The 13,688-nt window shown below is 46.4% G+C and overlaps 2 protein-coding genes across 5 annotated transcripts in view; both read right to left on the reverse strand.

Annotated features, from left to right (window-relative positions):
• LOC112139089 (transmembrane channel-like protein 3) overlaps positions 1-846 on the reverse strand; it is a gene marked incomplete in the record, with an annotated part of 20,663 nt that extends 19,817 nt beyond the window's left edge. The window contains 2 exon segments of the mRNA XM_024261787.2: positions 208-354; positions 527-846. Of these exon segments, the coding sequence (XP_024117555.1) occupies positions 208-354; positions 527-645 (266 nt within the window).
• Positions 847-3,537: 2,691 nt separating this feature from the next.
• The window catches only part of adamts17 (ADAM metallopeptidase with thrombospondin type 1 motif, 17), a 33,290-nt gene continuing 23,139 nt past the window's right edge, over positions 3,538-13,688 (reverse strand). For 2 of the 4 annotated variants that reach the window (XM_036215436.1, XM_036215435.1), the window contains 5 exons: positions 12,807-12,964; positions 9,908-10,067; positions 7,875-8,010; positions 6,416-6,620; positions 5,774-6,168 (listed from right to left, as the gene is read on the reverse strand). In XM_036215436.1, coding sequence (XP_036071329.1) covers positions 5,818-6,168; positions 6,416-6,620; positions 7,875-8,010; positions 9,908-10,067; positions 12,807-12,964 — 1,010 coding nt within the window. In that variant the 3' untranslated portion in view covers positions 5,774-5,817. Of the gene's footprint in view, positions 4,586-5,151; positions 5,324-5,773; positions 6,169-6,415; positions 6,621-7,874; positions 8,011-9,907; positions 10,068-12,806; positions 12,965-13,688 lie in introns of those variants that run through there. The other 2 variants (XM_024261783.2, XM_036215437.1) reach the window with 2 other exon arrangements.

Below are 13,688 nucleotides of genomic sequence, written 5' to 3' on the forward strand. Positions count from 1 at the left end.
AGACTGGGGGGAACATTATGCAGCTTCAAACCCCCAGACTTTTTCAGACCGCCGTGACCCGAACATAAAACGGATCAAGGATCTGAAACCATGGAAGTCCACAGACCCAGACCCCCGGGTCATCTGGACCCCACACGCCTGCTGCATCATCTTTCCCCGGGTCATCTGGACCCTGTAAAAAACCACAGAACAAGAGGAAAGGATTACTTCAGGACTTTCAGCTTCCGCCTCATGGGCCAGGGCCGGCTCCGGATGTTGGCGATGATCTCCTTCTGGAACTGAATGTTCTGGAACATTTCCTCTGGATCGTTGCTGTCCACCCGCTCCTCATCTTTGCCTTCATCGTCTGAGGAGCTTTACGAGCAGACAAATCAGAAAGGTTGCTGAAACGGAATAGAAGAAGCTGTGCAGTCAGCTATGGGGGGCAGCGGAGTCTTCTGGTGGGACTGGATCACCCCGAAACCTCATCAGGTGAGACCGCCACAGCTGATCAAAACCACCACTGAAGAACGGACGGGAAACTCACAGCTGCTGGTGGTCCTGGTAGGAAGAGAAGATCCTCCTGGACGACTTCCTCACACTCCGGTGTCTCCGGGCTGCAGACGAGGACCTGCTGCCGTCCGGCGGGTCTGAGACCGAACTCATGCTGACTAGACCTCCACCACCACCTGCTGCCGCTGGAGCTGCTGCCGCTGGAGCTGCTGCCGCGTACAAGCTGCTTCTTCATCCTGGGGAGGAGGGGGGCTTAAAGGGCCAGAAGCGTCTTCAAAGCAACTTTACCTCTACACATGCACATTTACACATGCACATTAACACGTGCACATTAACACGTGCACATTTACACATGCACATTTACACATGCACATTTACACATGCACATTTATACAAGTACATTTGCACGTGCACATTTACACATGCACAATAACACGTGCATATTTACACGTGCACATTTACACATGCACATTAACACGTGCACATTAACACGTGCACATTTACACATGCACATTTATACAAGTACATTTACACGTGCACATTTACACGTGCACATTTACACATGCACATTTACACGTGCACATTAACACGTGCACATTTACACATGCACATTAACACGTGCACATTAACACGTGCACATTTACACATGCACATTTATACAAGTACATTTGCACGTGCACATTTACACATGCACAATAACACGTGCACATTTACACGTGCACATTTACACATGCACATTTACACGTGCACATTTACCCATGCACATTTACACGTGCACATTTACACATGCACATTTACACATGCACATTTATACAAGTACATTTGCACGTGCACATTTACACATGCACAATAACACGTGCACATTTACACATGCACATTTACACATGCACATTAACACGTGCACATTTACACGTGCGCATTTACCCATGCACATTAACACGTGCACATTTACACGTGCACATTTACACATGCACATTTACACATGCACATTAACACGTGCATATTTACACGTGCACATTTACACATGCACATTTACACATGCACATTTATACAAGTACATTTGCACGTGCACATTTACACATGCACAATAACACGTGCACATTTACACGTGCACATTTACACATGCACATTTACACGTGCACATTTACCCATGCACATTTACACGTGCACATTTACACATGCACATTTACACATGCACATTTATACAAGTACATTAACACGTGCACATTTACACATGCACATTTACACATGCACATTAACACGTGCACAATAACACGTGAACATTTACACATGCACATTAACACGTGCACATTTACACGTGCACATTTACCCATGCACATTAACACGTGCACATTTACATGTGCACATTTAAACATGCACATTAACACGTGCACATTTACACATGCACATTTACACATGCACATTTACACATGCACATTAACTTGTGCACAATAGCACGTGCACATTAACACGTGCACATTTACACATGCACATTTACACGTGCACAATAACACGTGCACAGTTCCACATGCACATTAACACGTGCACATTTACACATGCACATTAACACGTGCACATTTACACATGCACATTTACACGTGCACATTTACACATGCACATTAACACGTGCACAATTACACATGCACATTAACACATGCACATTTACATATGCACATTAACAGGTGCACATTTACACATGCACATTTATACAAGTACATTTACACATGCACATTTACACATGCACAATTACACGTGCACATTAACACGTGCACAATTACACGTGCACATTAACACGTGCACATTTACACATGCACATTTACACGTGCACATTTACACATGCACATTTACACGTGCACATTTACACGTGCACATTTACACATGCACATTTACACGTGCACGCACACACACACTGATTCTCTCCCACACAGGGTTGATTCAGTGCTCAGCAGTCTAACTGTTCTCCTGCTATAAACTATAATGAATCAGTGAGGACGAACCAAAACGACCAGGATTTCAAATGATCAAGGTGAACTGCCCCCGCCCGTTGAAGAAGTGGGGGAGTGGGGTATTTAAAGGGAAAAAGAGCCTCCAGAAAACACGATCCACACATGGAGGTCTTTACTCCTCAAGATCCAGAAATCAACCCCCACTCATCTCCAGAAATTAAAATAAATAAATGCTGGGACTAGACCACCTTTGTTTCTGTGATTTTAACCCACAGGTTGTGCAGCTCTTGTTTTTATTCATGTATTTTTGGGACGTCCAACCGAGCTTTGAAGAAGCTGTAAACGTTACACAACGCCACTTGAAAGTACAGGTTTTTTCATCCTAAAAATGAAACAGGATTCTAAAATCTCCCACGTGAAGTCACGAGTGACCAGGAACATTTCATAACTTAAAAAACGGACTTTCAAATATCTGCTTCAGTTTTTACTGTATTTCTATTTGATCCATTGTTACTTCTATTGATATTCTTATGGAGTTTCATCTTGTGAAAATCTGTTTGTTTCTTTAAAAACGTCAACCTGCCAAGAGATTGCAGATGGAGGATGTAAACCATCATTAATATACAATAAACTGTTAGTTTCTTCATGAATGTATTTATGTGTACTAGCCAATAGAAGATACCATCTCATTACATGGAGTACGTAACAACGGAGACACTGGGGAGAAAGATGCGCTCGAAATGAAATACAGAAATGTCCAGAAGAACATTAAAGTCAGGAGGACTTTCTGCTGAGACCGCTTCAGGTTTACATACAAATGGAACATACCATTATGGTCCGTGTGGTAGGTTGTGTGTCTGTTTGTTTGTGGGTGTGTGTTTGTGTGTGTTTGTGTCATTGGTGTCAGTTTCACCAATATCTACTTTGCAATGATTCTGCTCAGAAGCTGAGTTCAGGTTCATGGATGTTTACAGGAAACTGTCATTTTCTGTGAAACATGAAACAGAAATATCTGCTGAACTCAGTTCTCAATAACACCCCCCCCCTCCCACACACACACGTGAAAATAAAAGTTGTTAGGTATCAGTTTGTAATTCAAATCTTTATTTATACAGCTGTTTTTATACATGAACTTGAATGTAAACGTAGACAACAGCCTCTGTGTTTGGAGGATGTTCTTCACTTTGGTTTGTGTTCAGTTGTGTTCTTGGTTGTCATGTTTTCAGTCAAATAGATTAGAAACTTCCTTGTGGATATTTGCAAACACTGAGGTCATATTTGTTGTGTATTGAAGTGAGTTTATATGGAGCTGCATTACCCAGCATGCCAGGTGAGTGGTCACATGTTCGGTGCTCTGAGCAGCGTTAGGAAGTAGATGAGAGATTCTCGGTGTAGCACTATGACAGGAAACTTCAGTAAAGTCTGCATAGCTCAACTATCAAGCCTCCTTTAGTCAACACAGAGGTGAGCAGCCAGAAAACAGAGAAGAAATCTCTCTGTGAGTGAAATGTGTCGAGGATGAACATGCTAGCGTAGCGTGCTACATCATGTGATGCTACATGCATCAAACTGGGCCGAGGGAGACACAAATCCAGAAGGAGTGAACAAAGGTGACGTTCTCAGACGAACTGCATCGATCATTCAAACACTAAAACCAGAAGATACGACTGCTGGTCGTGGAGAAGAATGTCGGACTCCGCTGGTCTGTGAAGCTGAACCTGGTGAAGAGTGTTCGAGGTGACATCACCTGAAGCTGCAGTCGATAACAACTCGCTCATGAAGGAGAATAGGAAGGACTAGGACAGGGCTCTGCAACCTGCGGGTCTAGACCCACATGTGGCTCTTTTCTCCTCGTTATGCTCCTCTGCATAAAGAAAAATAACGTTTTTTTTAACTAATGGTACTGAGCTACAACATTTTAGCTCAAACAGAAAAGGCCTCAGGCTCATATCAATATGACCATCAACAGTTTTCTGTTTGGAGGATCAACCTCCGACCGAGCTCCAGTTAGAGAAGAACCAGCATCTTTATCATCAAAGTAGTTTATTGATGCAGCTTCACAGAGATGGTTTCAGTCCATGTTGGAGGAGCTCCTGGGTTTCTGTGTCATGAATTTTTGCAGAGGTTCCTCCCAGAAACTTCTTAACCTGTGGGTTGTAAAAAAACAGGAGAAAACAGAGGATGAAGACTGCACTGGTGGATCTGACAGCAGACTGCTAACCCGACCCCATGACCCGAGTCTGTTTTTCAGCTCAAAGAAAGAGGCAAACATCCATCCATCCATCCATTTTCCTGACCGCTTCTTCCCTTTCGGGGTCGCGGGGGTGCCGGAGCCTATCCCGGCTACTGATGGGTGAAGGCGGGGTTCACCCTGGACAGGTCTCCAGTCTGTCTCAGGGCCTCAATCACACCCATTCACTCTCACATTCACACCTAGGGGCAATTTAGAGTCACCAATGAACCTATGAAGCATGTTTTTGGACGGTGGCAGGAAGCCGGAGTCCCCGGTGAAAACCCACGCATGCACGGGGAGAACATGGAAACTCCACACAGAAAGGTCCCAGCCGGGATTCGAACCGGGGCCTTCTCGCTGTGAGGCAAGAGCGCTAACCACTGCGCCACCGTGCAGCCCAGAGGCAAACATGTAACAGATAACTTCTTCAGTGTGACTTCAGCCGTCCGTGCATGTCACGTGCACGCTGCAGTGTCTCACCCGGCTTTCGGAGAGGAACTGAGGTCATTTCCTCAGCACAGGCGTGGTGGTAGCACTTCCGGTAGGTTGGTGGTCTCAGCACCACTGGACAGCTGTCCCCATGATGACCCGTCACTATGTGCATGCACTGCACCACTCGTGATTGTAGGCCCCTCCCACAGGACAAAGAGCACTGGAACAGCCAATGACAGAACATGTTGAAGAGGAAGTTTCATTGCCATGACCTCTAACCCTTAAGGGTCACCACCGGTCAGCTGTGTCAGATCAGACACGCTTAGAAATGTTAGACTGCATCTGAAGCTGCCGCTTCAAACTAAACTCGGCTGATGACCCACAGAACCAGGTTTACGGGTTTTCTGAGGGCCTGGCTTTAGTGGCTGGTTGAGTTGATTTAACACGACTTTTTCACTCATTGTTTTCAATTACTTAAGTCATTCATAGTCTGACAACAGAGAAACGAGTCCGAGTCCATCAGCATCCTCAGCCGTCACAGCAGAACTCCCGAGACTCGATCGAAGAAGTTCAGCTTGTCGACAGAAGACAGACAGAAGACACTGGAACTGAACCTGACCTGAACCAGAGCAGAACTGGAGCAGAACCTTAGCTGAATCTTATCTGAACCAGAGCAGAACCTGATCTAAACCAGAGCAAAACTGGAGCAGAACCTTAGTGAACCGGAGCAGAACCTGATCTGAACCAGAGTTGAACTTGCTCGGAACCGGAGCTGAACCTGATCTTAACTTGATCTGAACCTGATCTGAACCTGATCTGAACCGGAGCGGAACCTGATCTGAACCTGAGCAGAACTGTAGCTGAACTGGAGCAGAACCGGAGCTGAGAGAGGCTGTTTGCTGAGAGTTGGACCTTGGACCAGTCTCCAAACTTCCACTGGTAGCACTCTGAGTCATCGCTGCAGGGCTCCTCCTCCGTTGGTTTGGACTGTGGCTCACATGGACCATGGGGGTTTGTGCACTGCACCTTCCTCCTCCGAACACCAGGACCACAGGCTGAGGAACACTGGATGGAGGAGACGGATCACCTTTAAAACACAGGATGTGTTTCTCTGTGGACTGCTGCTCTGAGAATTCGTCCACACTTTGATCTAACTTCTTCAGATATGAGCTAAAAGGAAACAAGGAGGGAAGACAGCGCAGCAGGATGTAGAGAAGAAGAGAAAACTGAGGAGAAACGTTCAAACCGGCACGAACGAGTTAGTGAGACAGGTGAGAGGACAGACACCCCCCCCCACGCCACTTGGATGCACCTTCGACCAATCAGAAGTCTCCCACATCCGTCTGCAGAGCGTCCCCTCACAGTCCTGCAGGGCAGAGGGCTTTTCTCCAGAGCAGGAACCCTTCCGGCTGTGGATCAATGAGCCGTTCTGAAGTTCCTCAACACAAGAAACTGCCCTCTGCTGAACACCTGGACCACACCTGGAAGAGCACGCCCCCCACTGGCCGGCAGTCCACCTGTCGACACGAGGGATGGACACTGCAGCTGTGTAGATGTGTGTGTTTCTGTAAATCTGTAGTTGTGTTTCTACACAGTGTAGTTGTGTGTCTGCAGGTGTGTAGTTGTGTTTTTTCAGGTGTGTAGTTGTGTTTCTGCAGGTGTGTAGTTGTGTTTCTGCATGTGTGTAGTTGTGTTTCTGCAGGTGTGTAGTTGTGTTTCTGCAGGTGTGTAGTTGTGTTTCTTCAGGTGTGTAGTTGTGTTTCTGCAGGTGTGTAGTTGTGTTTCTGCAGGTGTGTAGTTGTGTTTCTTCAGGTGTGTAGTTGTGTTTCTTTATGTGTGTAGTTGTGGGTTTGCAGGTGTGTAGTTGTGTGTCTGCAGGTGTGTAGTTGTGTTTCTGCAGGTGTGTAGTTGTGTTTCTGCAGGTGTGTAGTTGTGTTTTTGCAGGTGTGTAGTTGTGTTTCTTTATGTGTGTAGTTGTGTTTCTGCAGGTGTGTAGTTGTGTGTCTGCAGGTGTGTAGTTGTGTTTCTGCAGGTGTGTAGTTGTGGGTTTGCAGGTGTGTAGTTGTGTTTCTGCAGGTGCGTAGTTGTGGGTTTGCAGATGTGTAGTTGTGGGATTGCAGATGTGTAGTCGTGTTTCCGCCGGTGTGTAGTTGTGTTTCTTCATGTGTGTAGTTGTGTTTTTGCAGGTGTGTAGTTGTGTGTCTGCAGGTGTGTAGTTGTGTTTCTGCAGGTGTGTTGTTGTGGGTTTGTAGATATGTAGTTGTGTTTCTGCAGGTGTGTAGTTGTGTTTCTGCAGGTGTGTTGTTGCGGGTTTGCAGGTGTGTTGTTGTGTTTCTGCAGGTGTGTAGTTATGTTTCTGCAGGTGTGTAGTTGTGTTTCTAAAGGTGTGTAGTTGTGGGTTTGCAGGTGTGTAGTTTAATTTCTGCAGGTGTGTAGTTGTGTTTTTGCAGATGTGTAGTTGTGTTTCTGCAGGTGTGTAATTGTGGGTTTTCTGGTGTGTAGTTGTGTTTCTGCTGTTGTGTCGTTGTGTTTTTGCAGATGTGTAGTTGTGTTTCTGCAGGTGTGTAATTGTGGGTTTTCTGGTGTGTAGTTGTGTTTCTGCTGTTGTGTCGTTGTGTTTTTGCAGATGTGTAGTTGCGTTTCTGCAGGTGTGTAGTTACTTTTCTGCAGGTGTGTAGTTGTGTTTCTGCAGGTGTGTAGTTGTGTTTCTGCAGGTGTGTAGTTGTGTTTCTGCAGGTGTGTAGTTGTGTTTCTTCAGGTGTGTGTCTCACTTGTAGTTGCAGTGCTGAGAGTTGCAGGGCTGAGTTTTGGGCAGTGGTCTGTTTTCAGGCTGACAGAAGCTGTCGTTGACGATCTCCATGCTGCCGTTTACTATTCTCAAACAGGAAACTAGTGTCTGTTTCTCCCCTGCACACAAACACACAAACATGAACACAAACACAAACACCACCCCACACCCCAACGTATATCAACTCAACGCTCTTAGTTTGTGTTCTCTACCAAACTTTGAGAGAGAAGGAAGCTGGTGTCAGACTGTTGTGATGGTAAACTTGGTTAAGGCCAGACCTGGACTGGAACCAGAACTGGACTAGAACCACACCAGGAATAGAGCCTGACCATGACAAGAGATAGATCTGCGCTGGAGCCAGACCTGTACTGGAACCAGACCTAAACTGGAGCCAGACCATGACAGGAGCCTGACCTGAACTGTGACCAGACCTAAACTGGAGCAAGACTTGAATTAGAACGAGAACTGAACTGGAACCAGACCTGGACTTGAACCAGACCTGAGCTGGAACCAGACCTGGACTGGAGCCAGACCTGAACTGTAACCAGACCTGAACTGGAGCAGACTTGGACTGGAACCAGAACTGAACAGGAACCAGACCTGGATTTAAACCAGACCTGAACTGGAACTGGAACCTAGATTGGAAGCCGACCTGGACTATAGCCAGACCTGAATAGGAACTAGACCTTAAATGGAGCCAGACCTGAACTGGAACCAGACCTGGAATAGAGTTAGACCATGGCGGGAGCCAGACCTGGACTGGAGCCATACCTGTCCTGGAACCAGACCTAAGCTGGAGCCAGACCTTGACAGGATCCAGACCTGAACTGGAACAAGACTTGGACTAGAGCCAGACCTGGACTGGAGCCAGACCATGACAGGAGCCAGACCTTGGCAGGAGCCAGACCTGAACTGTAACCAGACCCAAACTCAAGCCAGACCTGTATTAGCCAGACCTGGACAGGACCAGGACCTGAAATGGAACCAGACCTGGATAGAAGCCTGACCTGGACTAGTGCCAGACCTGGACAGGAGCCAGACGTGAACTGGAACCAGACCTGGACAAGAGCCAGACCTGAACTGGAACGAGAGCTGAACTGGAACCGGACCTGGACTGGAGCCAGACCTGGAATAGAGCCAGACCATGACAGGAGCCAGACCTGGACTGGAGACAGACCTGAACTGGAACCAGGCCTAAACTGGAGCCAGACCATGACAGGAGCCAGACCTGGACAGGAGTCAGACCTAAAATGTAACCAGACCTAAACTGGAGCCAGACTTGGACTGGTACCAGAACTGAACAGGAACCAGACCTGAATAGGAACCAGACCTGGATTAGAGGCAAACCTGGATTAGAGCCAGACATGAACTGGAACCAGACCTGGACTGGTACCAGAACTGAACAGGAACCAGACCTGGATTAAAGCCAGACCTGAAATGGAACCAGACCTGGACTGAAGCCAGAAATGAACTGGAACCTGACCTTTACTTGAACCAGACCTGAATAGGAACCAGATCTGGGTTAGAGCTAGACCTGGACAGAAGCCAGTTCTGAATAGAAAACCAGACCTGAAGTGGAGCCAGACCTGGACTTAAACCAGACCTAAACTGGAGCCAGATCTAGACTGGAACCAGACCTGAACTGGAACCGGACTTGGACTGGAGCCAGACCTGGACAGAAGCCAGATCTGAATAGGAACCAGACCTGAAGTGGAACCAGACCTGGACAGGAGCCAGACCTGTACTGGAACCAGACCTAAACTGGAGCCAGAGCTTGACTGGAACCAGACCTGAACTGTAACCAGACTTGGACTGGAGCCAGACCTGGACTGGAGCCAAACCATGACAGTAGCCAGACCTGGACAGGAGCCAGATCTGGACTGGAACCAGAACTGGACAGAAATCAGATCTCGACTTGAACCAGATCTGAACAGGAGCCAGGCGTTGATAAGAGCCAGACCTGAACTGAAATTCTTCATCATGTTGACTGACTTTCTGTGATGAGTCGTGACCTACCCCCTCCACACTGAACACTGCAGTCCTGCCAGGTGCTGTGGGTCCAGATGAACAGAGGTTCTGGTTCCACCTGCTGTTCTCTGCTGTGATTCTGGGTGGTGTTCAGTGACATGGTGTACTCATAATGCAGAGCAGAGCTTTGGTCACGGAACAGGAGCATCTGGAAAACACCAGAGACCATCAGACCCTCAAACAGCTAACAGAACCGGTTCTGACAAGGTGAGCGGGATAAAATGAAATACAGGATTCTCATTTGTTTGGGGGGGTTGTGGACCTGCGAGAACCCCCCACCCCCGGCTGAAGGATGTCCATTACCGATCAATACTCATCAAAAAACACTTCTGATTGTCTGTAAACATTTATAACATGTTTTGAAGAACTTTGGAGTATTGATCAACATGAGGAGTTTATACATTCAGATCAATAGACTGAACGGCGGAGAACTTATGACAGAGGAGAGTCTCTCCGTGTTTTCTCCTTCAGATAACAAACACCTGCTGTGGATTATAATTATCACCTGAGATTATCTTCTTCATCAGATCAGGATGTTTTCAGCTTCTTCTGAGTCAGCTTATGTGTTATGACCTGATCCAGCATATTTTATGTCCATGAGCTGTTCAGTTCCAGCTTCTGCTGAAGTCCAGTGCTTCCTCTGCTGCTGACTCCACCCCCTCCTGCAGATCTGATTGATGCACCCTCTCCACCAATCACCAGAGGGAGGGAAGTTTGAAAGCATCCAGGAAGTCTTGCTCCATGGGCGGCTGAATTCCTGAGAGGAATGAGATCCTCGGCATGCCCTCTAGCTGTCTGCCCCCGACTGTCTTCCCCCGACTGTCTGCCCCCGACTGTCTGCCCTCTAGCTGTCTGCCCCCGACTGTCTGCCCCCGACTGTCTGCCCCCGACTGTCTGCCCTCTAGCTGTCTGCCCCCGACTGTCTTCCCCTGACTGTCTGCCCCCGACTGTCTGCCCCCCGGCTTTCAGCCTGCCCTCTGACTTTATACATATAATGTAGCCATCTTGAAAAAATGGCCACCATTTTGAATTTTCAGGGGGCTAACGTGTTTTTCTAAGGAGAGCATATTCAGCTGTGTTCATTCCAAACCAGCTCTTGTATCACAAAGTGAAGTTTCATCTGGTTGTTCTGCCTTACTAAAAACAAGACAAAAGACTCCTGAAGACAGCTTTTATTCTAAAAAATAAAACAATTTCTGAATATCTGGAAGGAGACTGTGCTGATCATAATGTAGCAGTGGTCTGTGCAGCTGCACTCAATCTCCCAATCACCGACTACCTGGGGAAAGGTATAAAAATGGTTTGGCTCACACTATGGCAGTCTGATGCACTGTTCCCAGCCACACCTGTTTGCCAGCTCTCCACTGGGTTGGGTAAGGTCAGCCTTGCTGTCTCATATTGGACTGAATTGTGATTCAGGTTTTAACTGTTTTTATATGTTCTGCCAGCAAGCAAAGCCCTCCAGCACATGGAGAGGCTTGTCTGAGGTGTGAGCATGTAGTGCAGATCATTTTCCCTCCAGCCATTCAGGTGACATGAGCACTTTAGGTATTTAGACCTATGCCTGGTGATTTTTAAGTCTTAACTGCACTTTTATTTGTTTCAGGTGGAGAGAGGGCACCACTGCTGTGTTTTATTTACTGTTTTATTTTTAAGCTGTTGTCACAGCTAGTTTTAGTTTATTTCTGCTCCTGTGCTGCGTGGCCAAACTGAAGCCCTGCCTGGGCACCGCCTCCCCTCAGTGGCTTCAGGCTCCCGGCGCACCCCTGGACTTTTGGACGGTTCCCTTTTTTATTTTAGAACTTGTACTACATTTTATTTAGGTGTGAGTGTGCAGGTGTGCGTGGTTACCCTACTTACCGGTTTTATTTTTCTTTTCAGGGGAAGTGCTTGGCAGAGCGAGTTGGCTGACGACGGTGGAGGCTTTTTGTGTGTGTTTCCGGGTGTGGGTCCATTCCCTTTCACGCGTGTGTGTGTGCATGTCACTGTGGGGTGAAATCCATTTTTGTTTTATTTTGGTTTTTCCTCCCCTCGTACGCCCAGCACTCTGCCGGTAAGCCTTCCCCCAGTAGGGTTTTTATTTTTTTAGCTTTGATTGTCTTAATTGGTTTTAATTTTTTTAATAAAACTATTTATTGAACTGGAACCACGTCTTGGCTGCTTGGGAAAAAATCTACGTGTCCTTAATCAGGACTTCCCTTTGGGTTCCCCGGACCCTGCATTCCAGGGTGGCGTTGTTTCCTTTTGAGTTGTACCCAACCCCCAGCAACTCCACTTTGCCACAATAAGAAAACTCTAAGCTTTGCTAAAACTTCTTACATTTTTATTATGAATTAAAGCAAAGAAAAACTAATTCAAAGAGGAACAGTTTTAATGATTCAAATCCTGCTCTAGATCTCAGAAGGGAAGACTGGGATCTACCAGATCACAAACTGCAAACCCTGGAGACCTCTCAGACACTGAAGCTGATAGTATCTCAGGAACCACAGCTTTAATGAAGCAAACCATTGCTTTTCAGTAAAGATTTAGAACAAGTGTCTGTGATTATAATCACAACTCAAAACTTTTCTGTTCAGACGAGCTTATCCAGAGCATCCTCCATCCTCTGTTTTACTTTTATACTTTAGTTTTTTTATCTTGTTGGTTTTACCTGTGTGTTTTATCTATTTCGTTATAAAATGACCTTGAAAGGCACTTTTAAATAAGATGTATTATCATTATTTTAATTCTTACAATTCAATCTGATAAAACAGATCTTGTTTCTAAAATTGGCATTATGACTTTAAACTGGACTCTGACACAAAGAAACTCCTTTCTTGACACTAGTCTTTTTGTACAGAGTAAAGTTCACTATCAGCAGCTGCTCTGAGCTCAAAGAAGACTTTACCATCAGATGTAGAGGGGTCTTGGTTGGTCCTTTGATAGACATCTTCTCCCAATGTCCTCTCCTAACGTAACGCACTACAGTCCCAGCCAACTCAAAATCTCCGGGAAGTTCAATCTTCCAATTGCTGTTGATGGAGTTCTGTCTTGAGTCCTTCACAGCTGTAAAAAACACAAAGGAGACATAGTTGAAGACATCACACATTCAGTTGCCTCTGTTCATGGTGCAGCGACAGCACCAGTCATCAGTTTTGTTCATCACTGAAAGCCTCCAAAGACTCAGAGTTGTACCGTTCATCCAGACTGTCTCAGTCCTTTACGCTGCAGTCCAAACTGTTCAACACTCTGCTCATTATTGCACTGGCCAGTCCACACTGAGGTGGGTCAGGAAGTGTTTGACAATACTTTCCAGAAGCGCAGGATGCTTTCTGTCCAAGACTCCTGGCGTGGGTGAAGTGTTGCCCTGGTGGACAGTCTTGAGTTCAATCGCTGTAGTGGTTATAGATGACCTGTGACTGGCATGGAAGTCCAAAAAACAAATGGAGGTCCACAAAACATCACTCGGTTTACTGGGGCCTTTCCTTACAATAACAACTGTCCTTGTCCACCTGTGAGCGGTGCAGAAGGAGAGCAATCAACCTGACTCCGCCCCCTCCTGCAGAGCTGATTGATGCCCCCTCTACACCATGTGAAAGATACTGTATGTCCTAATGATAGTCAATGATAGTTTCTTTTGGTTTAGTGTCTGAAACAACCTCGGCATGAATCCATGCTACCTGCAGTTGTGGTTTAAACTGGATATTTCCAGTTTTCCAGGGAGGATACAGTTTCTTCCAGTAGTAAAACTTTCATCCATCCATGTCCTAAAAGTGCTGTAGTCTTGGTC

The sequence above is a fragment of the Oryzias melastigma genome, linkage group LG15 (genome assembly GCF_002922805.2).
Source record: "Oryzias melastigma strain HK-1 linkage group LG15, ASM292280v2, whole genome shotgun sequence".
In the NCBI taxonomy this organism is placed as follows: domain Eukaryota; kingdom Metazoa; phylum Chordata; class Actinopteri; order Beloniformes; family Adrianichthyidae; genus Oryzias; species Oryzias melastigma.